The sequence below is a fragment of the Caenorhabditis remanei genome, chromosome I, assembly GCF_010183535.1.
Source record: "Caenorhabditis remanei strain PX506 chromosome I, whole genome shotgun sequence".
Lineage (NCBI taxonomy): Eukaryota > Metazoa > Nematoda > Chromadorea > Rhabditida > Rhabditidae > Caenorhabditis > Caenorhabditis remanei.
The window spans coordinates 6,552,792-6,573,085 of NC_071328.1; the positions used below are offsets into that span (position 1 = coordinate 6,552,792).

General features: G+C 40.2%; 1 protein-coding gene across 1 annotated transcript; it reads right to left on the reverse strand.

The window, feature by feature from the left end:
* Positions 1 to 16,121: 16,121 nt before the first annotated feature.
* Positions 16,122 to 18,172, reverse strand: GCK72_001237 (uncharacterized protein; the record flags this gene model as incomplete). The annotated part of the gene is made up of 6 exons (XM_003111308.2): positions 16,122 to 16,397; positions 16,453 to 16,498; positions 17,092 to 17,279; positions 17,328 to 17,480; positions 17,613 to 17,741; positions 17,837 to 18,172. 6 exons carry the CDS (start codon positions 18,170 to 18,172, stop codon positions 16,122 to 16,124), a joined length of 1,128 nt encoding a protein of 375 aa, XP_003111356.2.
* Between the last annotated feature and the right edge of the window lie 2,122 nt (positions 18,173 to 20,294).

The window sequence follows — 20,294 nt, forward strand, 5'->3', positions numbered from 1 at the left end:
CAAAACCTTCATCATCATCATCTTCTTCAATTTCATCTTCTCCTTCTTCTTGGTCAGCCGTCATCATCAACAACAGCACATACACACCGGGGGCCGCTTTGCGCAGCACACAGAGAAAGAGACTGCTGGCCACACACATAGCACATAACACCTTCTCCCTCTCTCTCACTCTTTTTCTACTCCAATCCCATACAAATCGATTAGAGAAATGGATGAGAGTGAGAGAGGGAGACGACCAAACAGCACTAGTATCGAGAGACTACAAAATATGAAGAGACACGGAAGAAGACAGTGGCCAGTGGTTGGTGTGCTGGCCTGTGTGTCCGTTTCTTGTGTTCTTCTTCTTCCTTTTCGTCTTCTTTCTTTTCTTCACTCTCTCTGCGTCTCTATCATGTTCCTTGATATTTCTCAACTCGGGGGGTCGACTCCTCTTCTTCTACTCATTCGCCCCGTTTTTTCTCCCATTGCCATTGCATACGCAGCCCCCTACACACACATACACTCACTCATCAAATTGAAAAAACCGAAGACTTTTTCTCGAAGAACAACACTCGTTTTCCCCTCCTTTTTTGGTCTTTTTTGGGGTCTTCATCATGATAACATCTGCAAAATTCGCGTCTTTTTGATTCAAGAAACTTCGTGCTTTCTACTTCCTTTTTCTTCTTTTCTTACCTTCAAACAATTCATCGAACTTTTATTGTAATATTTTATCTAGAAAAGTTTTAAACTACCGTATCACTTCTTTCATTTTTTACCCCAAAAGTTTAGAAAATCAATTGATTGATCTCTTGCTGATTCTCAAATTCGTAAATAATCTAGATAAGATTTTAAGTTCAAAATGAGAAATTCATCGCGAAATCATGCTTAAACTTACAGTTTCGGAAATTCTGAGTTTCCTAAATTCTGAAATAATCTGAATCATTCTTCTTTTTGATAACAAATTTTGAAAATCAGGTTGAAAACGTCTTTTTTGAATACAATAATTTTTTATTCAATAATTTTGTCTCCATTTTCGATAACTTATTTTCGCGGGTTACCTCTTTTACATGAAAACTCCAAATATGATTTCTAAAATGTTTTGGCGGGTGAAGTGAGAAAACTAGCAAATAAAGTAGTCGAATTCTCATCAAAATTAGCCCCGATTTTTCAGTTCATACAGTACAGCACGAGCAATTTTTTCACTCTATACCTAGAATGTTGATCTACAGATGTTTATTGAATTCCTAGATTCTCTGATCACTAACTTATGTTTCTGTTATCATAGCTAGATTCACGTTTTTTAGTTTTTGATACTGTAGCCGTATCATTTCTGAAACTTTCTTCCCCATCCTTTCGGACATGAAGGTTTCTCCATTTTTGACCAAATCCTTTTCTCAAAATCGCTCGAAATAACAAACTCATTGAATTTTTTGATCTACCAGCTTCCTTCTTTTCTTTTTTCTTTTTTTTACTCTTACAGTATTCTTTCTTTTCCCTTTTCTCACTAAATTCTCCTCTTTTTCAGATGATAGGCTGCTGAAAATTGTCTGAAAATTAATCAGTCAACCGAAAAAGAGCCGAGAAGAAAGAAGAAAGTGTGGCGGATATCACACTTAAATCTCTGAAGAATATTTGTTTTTTATTTTATTTTCGCTTTCAACAATTTAACCTCATTTTCTACTCAAATTAATCGCTTTGTTATTATCTTCTACACTCGCAAACGTCGTCAACACACAATATATTAAAAATGGATGAAGGTGAGTATTGGGGGATAAATTGGAAGAGAAAAAAAGGGAAAAGAATAAAAAATTAAGATTAAAAAAGAATGAAAATCACTGAAATTCTACCGAAAACTGTAATTTTTTTAAAGTAAAAATGACAAAAAGTTCTAAAAATAGTATCTGAAAGTCGAGATTTTCAGTTTTCTGTATATTCTAGTACAGTACTGTAGATCCATTCAAATCCATTATCTCATTAGAAATAAGCACTCCCTCTCCATTCTCTCTAATTAATTCTCATAAATCTTGCAGGCGACGATTATGTACCACAAATGAGCCAAATGACAGACTACACAATGATGGGCGGTCCACCACAACAGCCACCACAAGCTCAACCGCCAGTCGGTGTACCACAACAACAACGGTATCCAGGACAACCAATGAATCCATATGAACAGCAACATCATCAACAATGATGATGATGCAACAGCAGCAACATATGCATCAAATGGCCCCTCCAGTTCCATCACAACAACCACCTCCACAGTCCGCTCAACCACAACCTCCTCCTGCTAAAAAGCCACGTGGAAAGTCAAAAAAGGCACAAGCAGAAGCGGCGGCGGCAGCGGCTGCAGCAGCTGCTCAGATGGATCCGATGGCATCGATGGCGTCGATGGCAAATAATCCAATGATGAGACAAAATGCATATCCGGTAAATCTTATTTTTTCGAAATTGTTAAGCTTTGAATAATATTTTATTCGATATTTGCATATCTGTGAGTATATACATCCAGATGCTCAGATTTCCAAAAACTCGAAGAGCCAGACGTCTCTTTTTGTCATGATCTAGACATCTAGATAAACCAAAAAATGTACAGACTGGCTGGGAGTCTAGAGAAAGTGCTGAAATTCTGTGGTTTTCACTGCATACATGTTAGCTCGGCACAGCTCTTACAACTGCGCTCCACCGAAATGCCCTTGAAAAATGTCGTATTTTCTCTGAGTCTCTCAATTTCGCACACGATTTTTTTCGGTTTTGGTAGAGCGCGATTGTAAGAAGCTTCTGCTAATACTCAAAATAGATGACAGAATCTAAAAAAAACCCAAACTCCTGGAAATGTAAAAATGTGTTCCATTCAAAAAGATCCAAATAATCCCGTTTGATAGTATTTTCAGAATCAAATGGGTATGTACGGTGGCGCTCCTCCACCACACTATCAACAAGGATCCAATGGACCTTCACAACAAGGGTACCGGCCAGGACCCGCATCAGGAGGACCACCACAAGGGCAATATCCACAGGCTCCGCCTCAGAACTATCAGCAGATGTACCATCAGAGAGGACCGCCTCAACAAGCACAACCTCAGCAGGGTCAACCACCCGGTTATCCTGGATATGGATATCCACCACAAGCATCAACTGGTTATCCACCTCCACCATCACAACAGTCACCGTATGCGCCCCAAGCTGCTCATATGAGACATCAGTATCCACCACATAGCCAACAGCAGGCACCACCTGGATATTGGGATGGATATCAGGGATATGGTGGAGCTCCACAAGTGCAAGGTGCACCACCAGTCACGTCACAACCTATGCAAATGGGACAACAACAAGATCAGTGGGCGAGACAGGTTAATGAGTTGATGGTGAGTCGGAATGCTTGAAAACTGTTTTCGTATAAAATCTTTTTCCTTTTTCAGACAGTACTGGGTCAACTTGAGAAGACATGCTCTGAATACAAGGCCCGCATGCAACAACTATTCAATCTGCCAAGAAATGCAGCAGCTGATGCAGAAGTACAAACACTTCAAGTCAAATTGAATCAGATGCAGGCCGATCACTATCGATACGGTCAGCAGCTCCAGCATGCTCAGTGGCAACAACAACAGGCGGCTGCAGCTGCTGCTGCTTCTGCCGGAGGACACCATCAACCCCCTCCAACGTCTTCACAATCAATGACGCCGAACCAGAATCAGCAAGTTCCAGTTCATGTGAATCAGAGTGGTAGTCAAGTTCAGTTGAATATCACTGCTGATAAATCAAGAACTCTAATTTCTGTCTATCACGAGGGATACGGTGGTGCTGGTTCTGGAGCCAGTTCAACGGAGAGCAAGGAGTCAATCGTTCCACCGGAGCCAACACCATCGATGCAATCACAAGAGCAGATTCCATCGATTCCGAGTGTTCCTCAAGTGAAAATGGAGCCAGAGAAGCCGCCAGCATATCAGCAGCAAGCCTCTTATAATGGAATGGAAAATGGGTCGTCAACTGGAAACCCATATGCTCAGCAACAGCAACATCCAATGTATGCGCAGTATCAACAGCAACAGCAGCAGCAGCAGCATGCTCAACAACACCAACATCAAAATGTAGGTTTTTGAAATTTGAAATTATAAAAAATAATGGATTACTGTATTCAATCCAATGCATTTTTTCTCTATCCAAACTCTTTATTTGCAATTATTTCTAGTTCCAGATGAGCGGTTATCCTCCACAACAACATCCCCACCAGCAGCCTCCTCAACCACCTCAACCACACCAGCAGCCTGCTTCAGTTCCCATGCAACATCCACCGCAACAACCACATCCACATCAACAACAACATCCATCTGGGTACGGTATTGGATCTACAAGCACTGCTCCATCTTCAATGAAACCTGAAGCAATGGATCAGCAAAGACCTCAAAGTCAGACCCATCAGAATCAGTATCCAGGATATCCGGATTATCCAGCATCATCTGGATATCAAGATTCGTCGGAAACAACAATGAACCAGCAGCCGTCACCAGCGGTGTCTGATCCGATTATGGCTCCGCCTACTCAACCAATGGAGCAGATTCAAAACCAGAGTCTTAGTCATCAGAATCCGATTGCGAATCATGAACAAATTCAGCAACAACAACAACAACAGATTCAGGATCAACTGATTCAAGAGGAGCAGAAGATTGAGGAGCCTTTTGAATATCCATCTCAATCACAAGAGCCTGAGAATGCAGATTCAGTTGTTAATCCACCGGAAGAGTTCAATGATGAAATGAAGGATGAAATATTCAAAGAAACATCATCTCCTTCTTCTTCGTATCCTCAAGAAGAACTGAAAGAAGAAGAAGAATCATATCGAGAAGAGGTTGATGAAGTTGTTGAGAAAAAGGAGGAAGATGTGAATGAAGATGAAAAGGAGATGACTCCCGAGAAGCATTACAACAATGGGAATACGCTGAACGAAGAAGAAGAGGAGAAAGATCCACTCGATGATATAACACTTGATCCGTTAGACGAAGTTGACGAACTCAAATCAGAAGAACCAGAAGAAGAGAGGAGTCAACGAGGTCAGATAAGTGAGAGTCAGAGTCAAAGCACACTGAGTCCAGGGGAATCTAATTCTCAAATGGAACCAGAAGAGTCTACGCCTGTTCTTTTGGAAGATATCGAGAACTTTGCTGGAGTTGAAGAGACATTTGGAGACGATGATGAGGCTCAGGATGATGAAGATCTTCCAGAAGAAGGCTCTTCTGCGAAATCATCGAAAGATGATATAAAAGAAGAAGATGACGATGACATGTCGACAATAACAAAAGATATGAGTGAAGCGCCGAGTGAGACGAATGACGGATTCACCGAACCATCGACTCCAGCCACTCCAATGATGTCTACTCCTGGAACTTCTACCACAAAAAAGAAATCATATCGAAGGCCGGTCGTTGTGGCAAAGTCAAAAAAGAAGAAAAGTGTGGATGATTCTGATGACGACGACTTCTATCCTCAACGTGGAAGAGGAAAGAAGAAAGGTGGTGGAGGTGGAAGGAAGAAAGCTGATGTTGAAGAGAATGGAGAAGGAGCTGAAGCAGAAGTTGATGAAGATGAGGAATTTCTGATGAAGATTGATACTCCAGCACCCGATCCGAATGCGTTGATTGTTGAGAAGATTCTGAATGTTCGAATGGAAAAGATCCAAGTTCCAGTGATAACAGAAGAGGAGAAGGAAGGCAAGTCAGATGAGAAAGAAGGAGGAGGAGAAGACGTTGAGATGAAGGAAGGACCAGCTGAAGTATCAGAAGATCAGAAAGAGGCAGCAACATCCAAAGAGAATGGAACGACTGAAGTGCCGACTGAAGAAGTTGAAGTTGAGCAATTTCTGATTAAATGGAAGGGACGAGCTTATTGTCATTGTGAATGGAAGACGTTCCCGGAACTTCTGGAGATTGATAAACGAGTTGAGGCTAAAATTAAGAGATTTAAAGCGAAAAAGCTAGTTTCTTATATCGAAGATGACGAAGATTTCAATTCGGATTTTGTGATAGTCGATCGAGTTGTTGACATGATAACTGAGGATGATGGACAGGAATTCGTTCTGATCAAATGGAAATCTCTTGGTTACGAAGAAGTCACTTGGGAACCAATCGAGAATATTCCAGAGGATAAAGTCGAATTATGGAGACAACGACAAGTGATTGATCCAGCAAAAGTTCGAGACAAAAATCGCCCGGAACCAAACGAATGGAAGAATATGAGCACGTTGAAAGTCTGGAAAAATGGGAATTCTTTGAGAGAATATCAGTTTGAAGGCGTTGATTGGCTGCTATACTGCTATTATAATGCGTAAGTTTTTAAAAAACTTTTTTCTGGAAAATTGAGAAAATCAAAAAACTTCTGACTCTAAAATTCAATATTTCAACATTTCAAAAGAACTTGTATTTCAGCCAAAACTGTATTCTCGCCGACGAAATGGGTCTCGGAAAGACAGTTCAGACGATCACATTCCTCTCTCAAATCTACGATTACGGAATCCATGGACCATTTCTGGTTGTTGTTCCACTCTCAACCATCCAGAATTGGGTGAGAGAATTCGAGACATGGACTGATATGAATGCAATTGTATATCATGGGAGTGCACATGCCAGAGAAGTTCTTCAACAATACGAAGTGTTTTACGATAAAAGACATTCTGGATCCAAGAATTGGAAGAAGAATTTCGTGAAAATCGATGCATTGATCACCACATTCGAAACTGTTGTATCTGATGTAGAATTCTTGAAAAAGATTCCATGGAGAGTGTGTGTTATCGATGAGGCTCACCGTCTCAAAAACCGAAACTGCAAACTTTTGGTCAATGGATTGCTGGCATTCCGAATGGAACATCGAGTACTTCTGACTGGAACTCCACTTCAGAATAATATCGAGGAACTCTTCTCTCTTCTAAACTTCCTCCATCCACAACAATTCGACAACTCCGCGAACTTCCTAGAACAATTCGGATCGTGTCAAACTGATGATCAAGTACAAAAACTCCAGGAGATTCTGAAGCCGATGATGTTGAGAAGATTGAAAGAAGATGTAGAGAAATCACTGGGACCAAAAGAGGAAACCATCATTGAAGTACAACTATCCGATATGCAAAAGAAGTTTTATCGTGCGATTCTCGAACGAAATTTCAGTCATTTGTGTAAAGGAACATCAGCTCCATCGCTAATGAATGTCATGATGGAATTGAGAAAGTGTTGTAATCATCCGTTCTTGATCAACGGTGCAGAAGAAACAATCATGAATGATTTCCGTCTTGCTCATCCGGATTGGGACGATGAAACACTGGCACAGAAGGCTCTTGTTCAAGCATCCGGAAAAGTTGTTCTCATTGAGAAATTGCTTCCGAAACTGAGAAAAGATGGACACAAAGTATTGATATTCTCTCAAATGGTCAAAGTTTTGGATCTTTTGGAAGAGTTCTTGATCACTATGAGTTATCCATTCGAACGGATCGACGGAAATGTTCGAGGAGATCTGAGACAGGCAGCTATCGATCGATTCAGTAAAGAAAGTGAGTTTTTGTTTGAATAATTGAGAACTTCGATTTTAAACAAGAAAAAAACAAAGATTCATTATCAACAATTTTTTCCAGATTCCGATCGATTCGTCTTCCTTCTCTGTACTCGAGCCGGTGGTCTTGGTATCAATTTGACAGCAGCTGATACCGTAATCATCTTTGATTCGGACTGGAATCCTCAGAATGATCTTCAAGCTCAAGCAAGATGTCATCGTATTGGACAGAAGAAACTTGTGAAAGTGTATCGATTGATCACATCGAATACCTACGAAAGAGAGATGTTTGATAAGGCTTCTTTGAAATTAGGTCTCGATAAAGCCGTACTTCAATCCACGACGGCATTGAAAGCAGAAGGAACCGCGCTGAGTAAAAAGGATGTTGAGGAGTTGTTGAAGAAGGGAGCTTACGGATCAATTATGGATGAAGAGAATGAGTCTGCGAAGTTTAATGAAGAAGATATTGAGACAATTTTGCAACGAAGAACTCAGACGATTACTCTTGAAGCAGGTCAAAAAGGATCTCTTTTCGCAAAAGCCACATTCAATTCCACTCATAATAAAGGAGATGACATTGATATTGATGATCCTGAATTCTGGACGAAGTGGGCTGAAAAAGCACAAGTTGACGTCGAGAAGGCCACTGCAACTCCAGATGGAAGAGAACTGATTCTGGAGGAGCCACGTAAACGGACGAAACGATTCGAAGAGAACAAGATTGATGAAGTTGATTCAGATGGAAGTGAAGAATCTGGAAAGAGGAAAAGAGGAAATGGAGAGAAGAGAAAGAGAAGGAAAGGAGATGATGAAGATGGTGATTACTCGGGAAGTTATCGTCCAGATGAGTTGGCAACCAGCAAAGCAGAATACTTCAAAGTCGAGAAAGTCCTTGCCCAATATGGATGGGGACGATGGGAAGATATTCGAAAGTACGGAGAACTCGAAATCGATATCCAGGATATTGAGCACATGTGTCGTACTCTTCTTCTTCATTGCGTTCGTGAATTCAGAGGAGATGATCGTGTCAGACAATTCGTTTTCAACTTGATCAAACCACAAGAATTCTCTGACAAGAAGATTGGTGCTGGATCGATGTACAGTCAAGGATGGGCGGCTCTCCCTGAATTCAATCCACCGAGTTTTGCACTGGATTCAGCATTCCAACGACACGTTCATCGACATGCAAATAAGTTGATGCAGAAAATTGATATGTTGAAACATCTAGAGACTCATATCATTGGAGATGAACGTGCACTTGTTGAGGATATGAGTGTCAAGTGGTCGGATATCAAACTGAAAGAAATGCCAATTGTATCGGAGACATTTGTGGACGGATGGGATTCTGATTGTGACAAATGTTTCTTGATTGGATGTTGGAGACATGGATTGGAGAACTATGAAGCTATCCGTGCTGATGAAAATCTCTGTTTCAATGACAAAAATTTGCCGATGTGGCCGGGTCAAGCTGAATTCTGGGTTAGATTCCGACGACTTCTTCTGACTTCTCAACGAAGTGTTCATGATCCAGTCTATGATAAACTGAAATGGACGAAACGAGAGGAACAAGAATTCATTCGAGTTCTTCGATCGTTTGGAGTCAAGAATCAGAAGACTGAATCAGCGATGGAAGACTGGAATTCATTCCGTGCATTTTCACCGATTCTCGAGAAGAAGAGTGACGACGAATGCCATGAACAGTTCATGTGTGTACTGGCAATGTGTAGAAGAGCTCAAGGAAATAACGATTTGAAGCCGATTGATCTGAAAAGAGCAATGTCGATTGACCCGATGCCACATCGCAAAGCAATCAAGATGCTCAATCGAATTAATGTGATTCGGAAGGTGCATTTGTTGGCTGAAAGTCTTGAAGTAGCAGATCTTTCGATTTGTGAAACGACTGGAATGCCAAGTGGATGGAGCAGTCAACACGATAAGGAGCTCATCGAGATTTGTGATCAATGTGGATTGGATCAGTTGGCAGCGAATGTTTTGAATAAACCTGCATTCACAAAGGTTAGTTTCAAAATTTCAACAAGTGTTAACACATCATTAACTTTAATAAATTTCAGATCGTTCGCCCATCCGAGACCACACTCCTCCGTCGTGTCATCGAGATCGTGACCACTGTCGAAGCTGGAAAATGGTGCGGAGTTGGTGACGTAGAATCCGTCAATGACAGTGACACTGAAGAGAAGAAGGACATGGCGACAGTTGCAGCAGCTCAAGCTCAATTCCTACGACTCCAACAGCAACAACAAGCATCCGTGACTCCAAGTTCATCAGCATCAAGAAAAGGAAATCGGAAACGACCGAATAATGATAATGATGCAAAGATGAGAGCAATGCAACAGATGCTGATGGGTCAAGGAGGGGCAAATGACTACGCGAGTATGCTTGCTCTGATGTTGATGCCTCAGATGATGGCTTCAACTGGAACACAGAATATGACTGCTGCTCAGCAACAAACGATCAGTCAGATGCTCACGATGCTCATTGCTGGAGCAGTTCAACAACAACAGCAACAAGCTCAGCAACAACAACAGCCAAGTACATCAAAAGCAAGCAGTCAACAGGCTCAAGCTCAAGCTCAGGCTCAAGCTGCTGCGATTGCATTGGCTCAAGCTGCTGCTGCTCAATCGACTTCATCTGCATCTTCAAGTGCCGAACAACAGCAACAGCAACAAATTCTTGAGGCAATCCTTGCAATGTCTATGAATCCAGCTGCACTCGCTTCATTAACTGGACAATCTTCTACTGGAACATCCACTCCGTCTGCTCAAAAGAAGACAAAACCATCTGCAACTCCAAAGGAATCCACATCTTCTGCAACTGCTGCAGCATCTGCCCAAGCAGCTGCGATAGCCGCTGCTGCCGCTGCTGCTCAACAACAACAGCAACAACAACAGGCTCAGCAGGCTCAACAAGCACAACAGGCAGCTCAACAGGCAGCGCAACAAGCACAAGCTCAACAAGTTGTCAAGAGTCAAGAGGAATTGTTAATTCTTCGAATTCTGGAGATTGCTGGAGTTGGAATGACTGAACTTGCGAAACTGAATACAATGTCGAAGGATGCAAAGATTCCAATGATCCATAAGTCAACGAAAGAGCCACTTCCCGATTCAAAACGTCCACAAATCCGAGATCTCACTGTATTTGCAATGTCGAATCCAGAGTGGACGATTGATCTTTCACTATTCAATGAAATGACTGGAACTGGTACTGGATCAGGAGCAGCTTTATCTGGAGCTGCTGTCGCCGCCGCTAAAGCAGCAAGTAGTCGACCGACTCCAGTGGCCACTCCCAAACCAGCAACACCGAAAGTCGAACTGAAATCCGAGCCTCAGACTCCGGCTGCATCTGCCACGTGTAACATCAAAGTTGGAAATTCTCTCCAATTCGAAGATATGATTGCTGTATTCAATCGAAAGACTGGTGAGCCATTGGCAGCAACGAGATGGCCGAAAACAACTGAATTGTCATCTTGGTTGGATGCTAATCCAGATTACAATGTCCACTCTCAAAGTGCGTTACTTGCTCATTTGACACTTGGAGGGAAGCATAGTGACCGTATTGGAGGAGAATCCACGATTCAAACACCTTCTGTTCCATCTACACCTGCTCCTTCATTGACTCCATCCACGTCGGCTGCTGCTGCAAATGCCCAATTGATGGCTCTGGCTGCTGCACAACAAGTACAACAACAACAGAGTGCTGCAGCAACGAGTTCAGCCAAGTCTAGAAGTGGTAAGTTCATCGAATCTCTGAATTTGAACAATCTGAACAATTTCCTTATTTTCAGCCACTGCCGCCGCTCAAGCAGCAGCTCAAGCAGCCGCTTCTCAACAAGATGCCATGGCGAAGTCGCAATTGGAGATGATGCAAATGCAATTAATCCTTCAACAGTACCAACAAGCAGCCGCCATTCAACAAATAATGTATGGTGGATACGGTATGCAATCCAACGCATCCTCTTCATCAACTGCTAATGCTGCATCGATGGCTGCAATGATTGCTGCTGCTCAAGCTGCTCAGACTCAAGCATCTGTCCCAAGTACACCGACAACATCGAAACAGGTAAGATTTAATCATTTTCAAACATAAATCACACTTCTTTTCCTTCCAGAAGTTCCAATCGGTTGCCTCCACTCCTTCCACATCAACCGCCGCCACAACATCAGTTGCTGCCACGTCTTCCACACCATCTACGTCATCTGCCGCTGCTCAAGCAGCCACGTCATCATCATCATCTGGATCGGCAGAAGACATCAATCCACTTCTGTTGAGTGCATTACTTCAGAATCCCGCAGTTCTTCAACAAATGATGGTTTCGGATCCGAATACTCTGCTTCTTCTGACTGCTGCAGCTCAACAACAGGCTCAACAACAGCAGCAACAGTCTCAGAAGAAAGACGGTCAACAACCGGCTGCCAAAAAGTCAAAACACCCGTAGTTTCCTCCTCTCCCTCACCTGTTTAATATCGTGTTCCCATAACTCTTGTGTATTGAAAATTGCTCAATTTTATCATATTGATTCAATAATTTCCCAATCTTCCCCCTATCCAAATATATCCCTTTTCTCTTCCTAAACATCCGGTTACTTCTATGTATTTTATTTATGTGTGCACTCTTTTCGATTACTGTAATGGGTTATGTCTACCTGGCCGGGATACTGCACATTACAAAATGCGAAAGAAAAAACTAAACTGGTGCATCTCATTCTTTCTTCCATTCTCAATACAAAATATCTCTATTCTTTCTTCAACTCTCTCTCTCTCTTATTTCGGGCAATTTCTCTTTCTGTCTATTTTACAGACAAAAAGAGACAAAAACATGTGAGATTTCATGATGATTTATATGTATTCCTTGACTATCCACTCCTATCCATTCTTGTTTTATTTATGTGATCTCTGGATGAAATCCCCCCAACCCCAACTCTTCAACTTGTTTGAAAAGCCCCAGTTTCCATATTCTCTTTCTCTTTTTGTGAATTATTTATTAAATTCTAAGAAAACAATCATAACGATTGCAATAAAAAATTTAAAATTAAATTCGTTTCGTCATTATTTCACAGATACCAGAACAAATAAGGGATTAGGTGAACCAATCAGTTGGAAGCTGATACTTATTATCTGGAAAATCTTGAATAAATGTTGCTTTCGTAAATAAACCAAGAGAAACTTCGACAGTTCGTCCAGGAGCCAGAAACCTTTCATCTCAGTTTTCACTTTTTCTACATTTCCATCTCTGAAATTTCACTAAACTGATTTTTTCTAATCAAAACAAATCCGTTTTCAGACATTCCAATGCTCTCCAAACTCCCCAAACCACCTGATTATAATGAAGAAGCTGACGTAGAAGCTGAACAGCAAAAAACTAATTTTTTACTTACCGTGGGGTTTAATCTTCACTATGTATGCAAAATAGTGCACATGTCTCCGGAAGCACGAATTCCATTGATTCATCGAGTTACAAATGAGAATATTCCAACGAATGAGAGACCAAGAAATGAAGATATTGTTCAGTTTTTAAAAACACATCCAGAATGGAAACTTGACACTGATTTGTTTTCTCTGATGGATATAGACTGAATTGAAGTTGATTCTGGTGTAATTTTTGATTCTTCATGGATTTTATACTTGTGATAAAGTTTTTCTCGATTCGAATCTGTTGCACCCATTTCCAGTATTTCGTTTCTCTGAAACCTCCATTATGTGATTTTACGAGAACTTCATCATGAACATTAAACAATTTTCTGAAGTTTCTGTTTCGACTTAAAACTTTATTTTTTTCACAAATCGACGAAGTTCGAGTGTAACCGTTCTGCTACAACTACAAAATTGGAATCCTGTTAACTTTTGAATTCGTTAAAACTATTCATAAAGTATTGATAATCCGTTTGATAATTACATTCAGAAAGAACACCACTTCCAATGAGAAACTCTATGCGTCTTCATTCATCTTGTGATCTTCAAAAATTACTCAACACTTTACTCGTGAAAAAAATCGAGATGTTTGACTTCCAAACCGCACCAAATCTCTCTTGATATTCCGTTGAGAAATCCAGGATCAGCTCAACTTTGAACTTCTCAAAAGCCCGTTTTCCATTTCATTTTATTGCTTTTCCTATATTCTTTCTCATGATTTCTGGTCGTGGTCCCAGAATCCATTCAAACTTTTTCTCTTTTTTTTCTTCTTCACATTACAAAGTGTGAAAACAGGTGCATTCTTTTTCTTCCTTTTCTTCTCTCGTTTCTCTTCGTTTTCTTTTCATTTTTCAGCTGGCTATAAGTCATATAACTGGCTTCCATGTGCCATTTTGAACAACTCTTTTCGTCAGTTTTCTGGAGAACTTTTTTTTTTTTTTGGATTTTTGAAAAAAAAACGGGCAGGTTCTAGTTTAGAACGGAGATTTGAACAAGAGAGGGATTCTGAGAATCTGAAAATCTGAAAAGTAGCCGAGTCTTACTGTTTTGATCCATATGAAAGATGATCCTAATTCAAGGAATACCGAATTTTTTCCATCTGAAAATAAAATTTATAGATGGCTCTAGAATTGGAAAAGTTCTTTGAAACTATTCTTGAAACATCAAATGATTCAAATCTTTTTCATTGGAATAGTCAATTCCAGATCCAGTTTTTTTCTTGTTTCCTTCTCTCGAATACACCATTTTCGAGATAAAATCAAACATGTGTTTTTGCGTGAAAACATGTGATTTGAACGAACTTTCAAAATGGTAAATATACGAATACAATCTGGAATTTGGAGCATAATCTCATTGAATACAGCTGAAGTGTATAGTTTCTTCATTAAGAATTTTCCCTGGAGAGCTACAAATATTAATTCATTTCTGTCAATACAATAACAGAAAAGGGAAGAAGAAGAATACGAATTCTCTCACACCCTATAATTTTGTTCCCCAAAGAGCTTTATTTTCTAGACAAGAATTCGTCGCTTAGCGACTCGAAAAAAAGGTATTTCCTCGCGTTGAATATTTCAGTATTCGTATCACTTAAAAAACAGCTTTTTCTGAGATTTCTAGAATTGAGAAGTTTTCAGAAATGCTGTAGATTTGGCTTCTCGATTTTGTTGCTATTTTCTATTTTTGGAAAAACATTAGAGACGAAGAGGGAAGAATCCAAAGTAATGGATACAGTAAAAGTTATCCATCGTTCACTTTTGCCAGTTTGGTGTTGTCTTATTTTAGTTGATGAGATTTGCCTTCTCAGTAAATAATCAGAAAATCCAAAGTATTTGAGACAGCCTTGCCAGAGTTAGGAGTTTTTTGAGAGCCCTGATCTCCCAAAAAACGAAAATTTTCTAAAATTGAAAAACTCTCATTCACAACTGTTGAGTGAAATTCCCAATTATTTTGAATAAATATTCCGAGAACGAGTGCACTTTCGATATTTCCTTTTCACCAAAATAGAAATAGTGCGACGACCTGAATCTTGAAAATCTAAAATCTCGAACTGTCATCTCTCGAAAATCCGGAGAGAAGCCTCATTCCAATTCAACCGGATCTGTCTCTCGTTTTCACTTTTCTCTCCTTTTTCCAACATTTTCATCTCATTTTCCTTCATCGGTTAATCAGCGCAATCGGATCTTTCAGCCCAGTGGGGTGCCCATTGTCCATCTTGCAACTTGAAGAAGGCATAGAAGAAAGAAAATGAAGAGAGAAAGGGGTGGGGTGACTGGACCGCCTACTTTCCCTCTTCTTCTGATTTTGATCTCCTCCTGTGTGGTATAAAAATGGTCGATGAGGAAAGGAAAATGACAGTCACAAGACGACTTCCTTCTATTTATTCCTCAACTGATTCTATTTTCTATTATTCCTTCTCCAGTTTCTCGATCTCTTTGGTTGTACAAAGTGGTATGGCACTTCTCAATAGTTTGCTCATACCGCTTTTCGGCTAAAGGAATCGAGTCTTTGGTGTCATTAATACATAATCAGTGAGTAAGTTTTCATAATGAAAATACAATACAATAAAGGTAAGTAGATTTAAAAATAAGTTACTAATAAATTAAGCTAATATAAATCTAACATACTATTGTATAAGAAAAAATGCAAAAGTGGCTTTTGGTAGTGTTAATTGGGAGAGCAGAGAGAGTACAGGAAAAAACTTTGGTAAAAGATTATTGCTTTTGAGGAAAACGCATCGGGAGCAAAGAAATTTTTGAAAGTAGAGATTATAGACATAGAAGTTAGTAAAGCATATTCTTAAATACATGAATTTGGGCACAGGGACCTGACGAGAAGGGCAACGAAAAAGGTGAGGGATTGAAAGAGTGGGGAAGGAAATATGAAAATCTTCAGTTCAGGCTACAAATTTCTATGAAGTTTCTAAAAAGAAATAAAGCTAGTTCTAAAAGTTAACACATTTTTCCCGGTCTGTATCAGGAAAGGGAGTCTCATAGAGACCATAAAACCTCGGAACCTTTTTCGGTAGACCTCTTTCTGGTACTTTTCAATTTCCTAAGAGAAAGTGAGATTTTGAAGAAAACGGGGGCAAAGAATTGGGATGCATGGCTTGTGATGGGGGCGATTGGCAATAAAACAGCAGACAAAGACACAGAAGAAATAGGAGAAATATAACACAATGAATTATTTAAGAGGCACCAACACCTGCACATATGTGACAGGAAACAGTCCAGTTTTTCCATTGAAACGTCCTTCATACCAATTCTCGTCGATTTGGGAGACCAACTCAATGAGTGTGCCTTCTTTGAAATCCAATTCTCCTTCACTTTGGGCATCGAAATCGAACAGCGCTCTGCATTGTGGCTTCTGTTGTTGGGACAGTGGAGGTGGTAGTCCGCCGGGTGGTGGTCCCTGATAGGCTGGTGGCGCCTGAGGCATTCCTCCTCCGTTTTGAGCGACCTTAAACTGGGAAAACGTTCTATATTTGGAACAAAGATTGGATGATGAAACTTACGGATGATGGAACTGAATTGTGAGTCATCTCTGATGGAGCAGGAGATCTGAAACTGAAGAGATGTTTTGGAAGAGGCTTCCAGCATGCAAAACAAAACAACACAAAACAATAATACTGTCAGTTTCCGGCTATTCTCGGTTCTCTTTTCCCCGATAGATCACTCATTCCAAACATGTTTTCGTGTCAAAGGCTCATTAAACTCTCTATTTTTCATGTCCACATCTTCCTATTCGAGGGAAAGCAAAGTCCTTTTTCCTCTTCAGAAAAACGAGGTAATCAATCATACCCGCTCTCGCGGACACATATTCATCTCTTCTCTCGTCTTGCTCTGTTTTTAATACTCGTGAATGATGCTTCACTGCTCACTCTATACTCTCCCGATTTTATGCGCGGCGCTACAAAGAGCTTGGACCTGCAAAGATATAGGGAGAGGGAGGCATAATGCAAAATCTGCAGAATAAAAATTATGCGAGGTCAGAAGAGAAAATGATACGTTTTAAGCATGACACCGATGTTTGGTAGAGAGTGAATCAGCAAAAAGAACAATTTGAAAATAGGGACGAGAATCAGGAATACGCCAAACATAGTCATCTACGCCACAACTACTAATTTAATTTCCGAAGCCATCATGCTACTAACCTCGATCTTGGAGTTCTACTCTCATTTCCCAGCACTGGCAACGGCACGTGCTCCTCTCTGGGCCGTGAACCAGCATCTTTGATACGGTGACCGAGTTGTTGTTGCAGATTTTCAAGACATTGTGCAGTCTGTCGATGAAAATCGAGTTGCGCTTCGATGAGTGCACGTAGTTGGGAGATTTGTTCGACCTAGAAAATGAAAAATGAGTTATGAGAAGACAGGGATTAGTTGCTTACATCATTGCTGAGCACATTGAACATTGACATTTCGGCGAGACGTTTCGATTCTTCCAGTTTTTCTTCGGCCTGAATCATTTCATCGTCTCGTCGTTGTTGACGTTTCTTACAGTCGTAGTCAAGTCGGCGACCCTTCAGTTTTGTACGATGGTGCTGAAAATTAAGTTATTTTTCAATCGACCGAATAGTCTAAAACGGAATGTTTCGATAGTTTCAGGTTTTCAATATTTGATATTGCCATTTACGGTACAATTAAAAATATTTTCTGAATGAAAAAAAACTTACGTTCACATCCTTCAACTCATTATTCTGCAAATGCATCAAAGGGTCCAGAAAATTCTGTTTGACATTATCCTCCATTTGATACTTGATGTCAGCCATCTGTCGGTATCCTTCCGCCGCATCGTTCAATGCCTGAAAGTGTGCAAATATTTACTTTTTTACTGGCTCCAAAAATGGTTTTCTCTTATTTTTAACATGAAAAAATGTGGTTTGATGTGATGACGAACCTTTCCCAAATCGCTATTTTCGCCCAATTGTTGCCCATACTTTTGCATGACGTCAGCAAGCATTCCCTCCGTTTGCGGATATGGGGACGTCTTTGTGGTTCCGCGCACTTTCGAAAGAGCAACTTGAGTGGCCATTTTTGCACGAGTAGCAGGATTTGGTTGAAGATATTCGTTGGTACCAGCGACGAGATCCGTGACCAAATTGTATGTTGTATCAATGTTTTTCTCCATATCATTGAATACATCGTCGAGTTTTGTTGGCTCCGCAGCACCCATCGTTTCCGATAGGTACTGATTGGCCTTGTTGAATTGCTTACGCAAGCCGGAGAACGACATTATTCTGAAAGATTTAACTCTCAAAATGTTTATGGGGAAAAGATAAACGAGAATAAGAAACATGAAGAAAAGAGATAGCATATATTTCGTGGTGCCAAATTAAAAGAGATCATAACACAAGAAATAGGGTCGTAGCTAATTATCACTCATTTTTTCAAGTGTCTATTTCAGTTCTTAATTATCTTTACTCTTCCTGGACGTGACTCTCAACGTTACGAGCTATGACAGAGATGCCAAGAATATAGTCTTAAGCCATATCATTTTCTAAAAAAGGCAAGTTGCGTCTCAGAAGTTGGAAAAGTTGCAAAGAGCAATTAAAGAAAAAGCCTTCTCTCCTCTCTCCCCCAGAAGAAAAAAGAGGTGGTTAACCATTAACTAGACCTACTTTCGTATTCCGGAAAAAGGCGGGGACGTCGGCGACAACGAAAAAGACGGACTCTAGTAAAAGGAGAAGCACACACATATATTGGGGGAGGAGAGAAGCCGTTGTGGAGCACGGCCCTCCCACCCTCGTCATCTTCTTCTTTTTCTTCTGCTTCTCACACCGCCATCCCCACAGATGTATTGATTCAGTTATTTTCGTTTCGTTTCTTCCTTCTGTCCTCACTCTCTTTTTTTCTCCGACCTCAGTCGCCCTCTCTTCACTGCGCGAAAAGAGTAAGAGGAGTATGTGGAAAAAACTCACGAAACACACAACACACCACTTCCATCGTTCCATATCGGAGAAGAAAAGGAGGAAAAATGAGGAGGGAAGAAGACGAAGAAAAAGAAAGCCCCGAAGACGTTGACTACGTTTTTGGAAGAAAGCCAAGAGAAAACCAAAGGAAAATAAAAGAAAACGATGTTGTTGGAAGGAGGCGGAGGTTATTCTTTTCTTTTTCTCTACTATCTTTTCTCAAGAAATAGGAAAAAAGAGGAATCGGTGTGTATTTGTTTGTGCATAGCCTTTTCGTAGCCAATCTTTGTGTAGATAAGCATAATGATTGAAGATTCGGGGACGCTCAAGGGCTTTGGGATACAGGGAATACAAAAAATCACAATCAGATTAGCTACTGAAGGCTAAAATATTAGGAATGAGCAAGAGAGAACTCTGAATGTCAGGTGGCTATTCGATGATGATAATGATCAGCAGAAAAAAAGAAGAAAAACGAAAGCGAACTTGATAACAAACGTCTCACGATAGCAAAGGTTAGGCAATAGGGCGTTGCGAAAGTGTAAATTGGAAGGAAGAAAACAGAGAGGAAAGAAAGAAAAAAGTGAGTCAGAAAACGTCTAGAAGAATCGAAACAAGATTTGAGATGTGATATCAGAATCATGGGAATAATTATGTGGAAATACGAGTGAACATTGGAAGAGAGGGAATGGGGATATTAAACAAGAGAGAAATACAATTGGTTCTCAGGGAACTCGAAGTTGTGGAGCTAGATTTCACAAATACTCAAACCTCTCAAAAATTTGAACTATTGAACTAGCAGAATACACTTAATTTTTTAAAACTAAACACATTTCCTTCATTTTAAAGCTTTAATTATATGGTTTGCATTCAATTATAAATCACCTGATTACAGTGAACTTGCAGAAACCACACAGACGATTGAAGGGAGTTTCTTTTACAACGGGTTAAAAATAAACAAAAATGACTCATGGATATTCTGAAACACCATAAAATATCATGACCTCACCAGAGGTGTTCCTTCCAGTCAGCTGGCTCCAGCGTCCGCATCTTAACGTCATGGTGTTTACGTCCGATGTACATTACTTTCCGCGCAAACATTTGGGGAAAACTTTGGGAAGTTGAAATTATTTGAATTTTTTTTGATAGCTTGTTGCATTTTGAAGAAGATTTTTGAACTGATTTTTTTTGAAAAATCAAACTGTAATTAACAGGGTAAGAAAGCATGATAAATTTGTCGAATCTTCTCATCATAAAGAGTAGTGGAAGCCTGAGAGAATCAGCCTCGGATTACGGTGCTTCTATACTGTTCGCAACAGTAACATCTCAATTTTATACTAATCTGGCTCTGAGCAATTCAAATAAAACAAAATTTTGATTTTCCAAAATTCCAAATTTTCTACGTCATCATTTCTCGTCTCGTTTCTCTGTACCCTCTCGTTTCCAAAT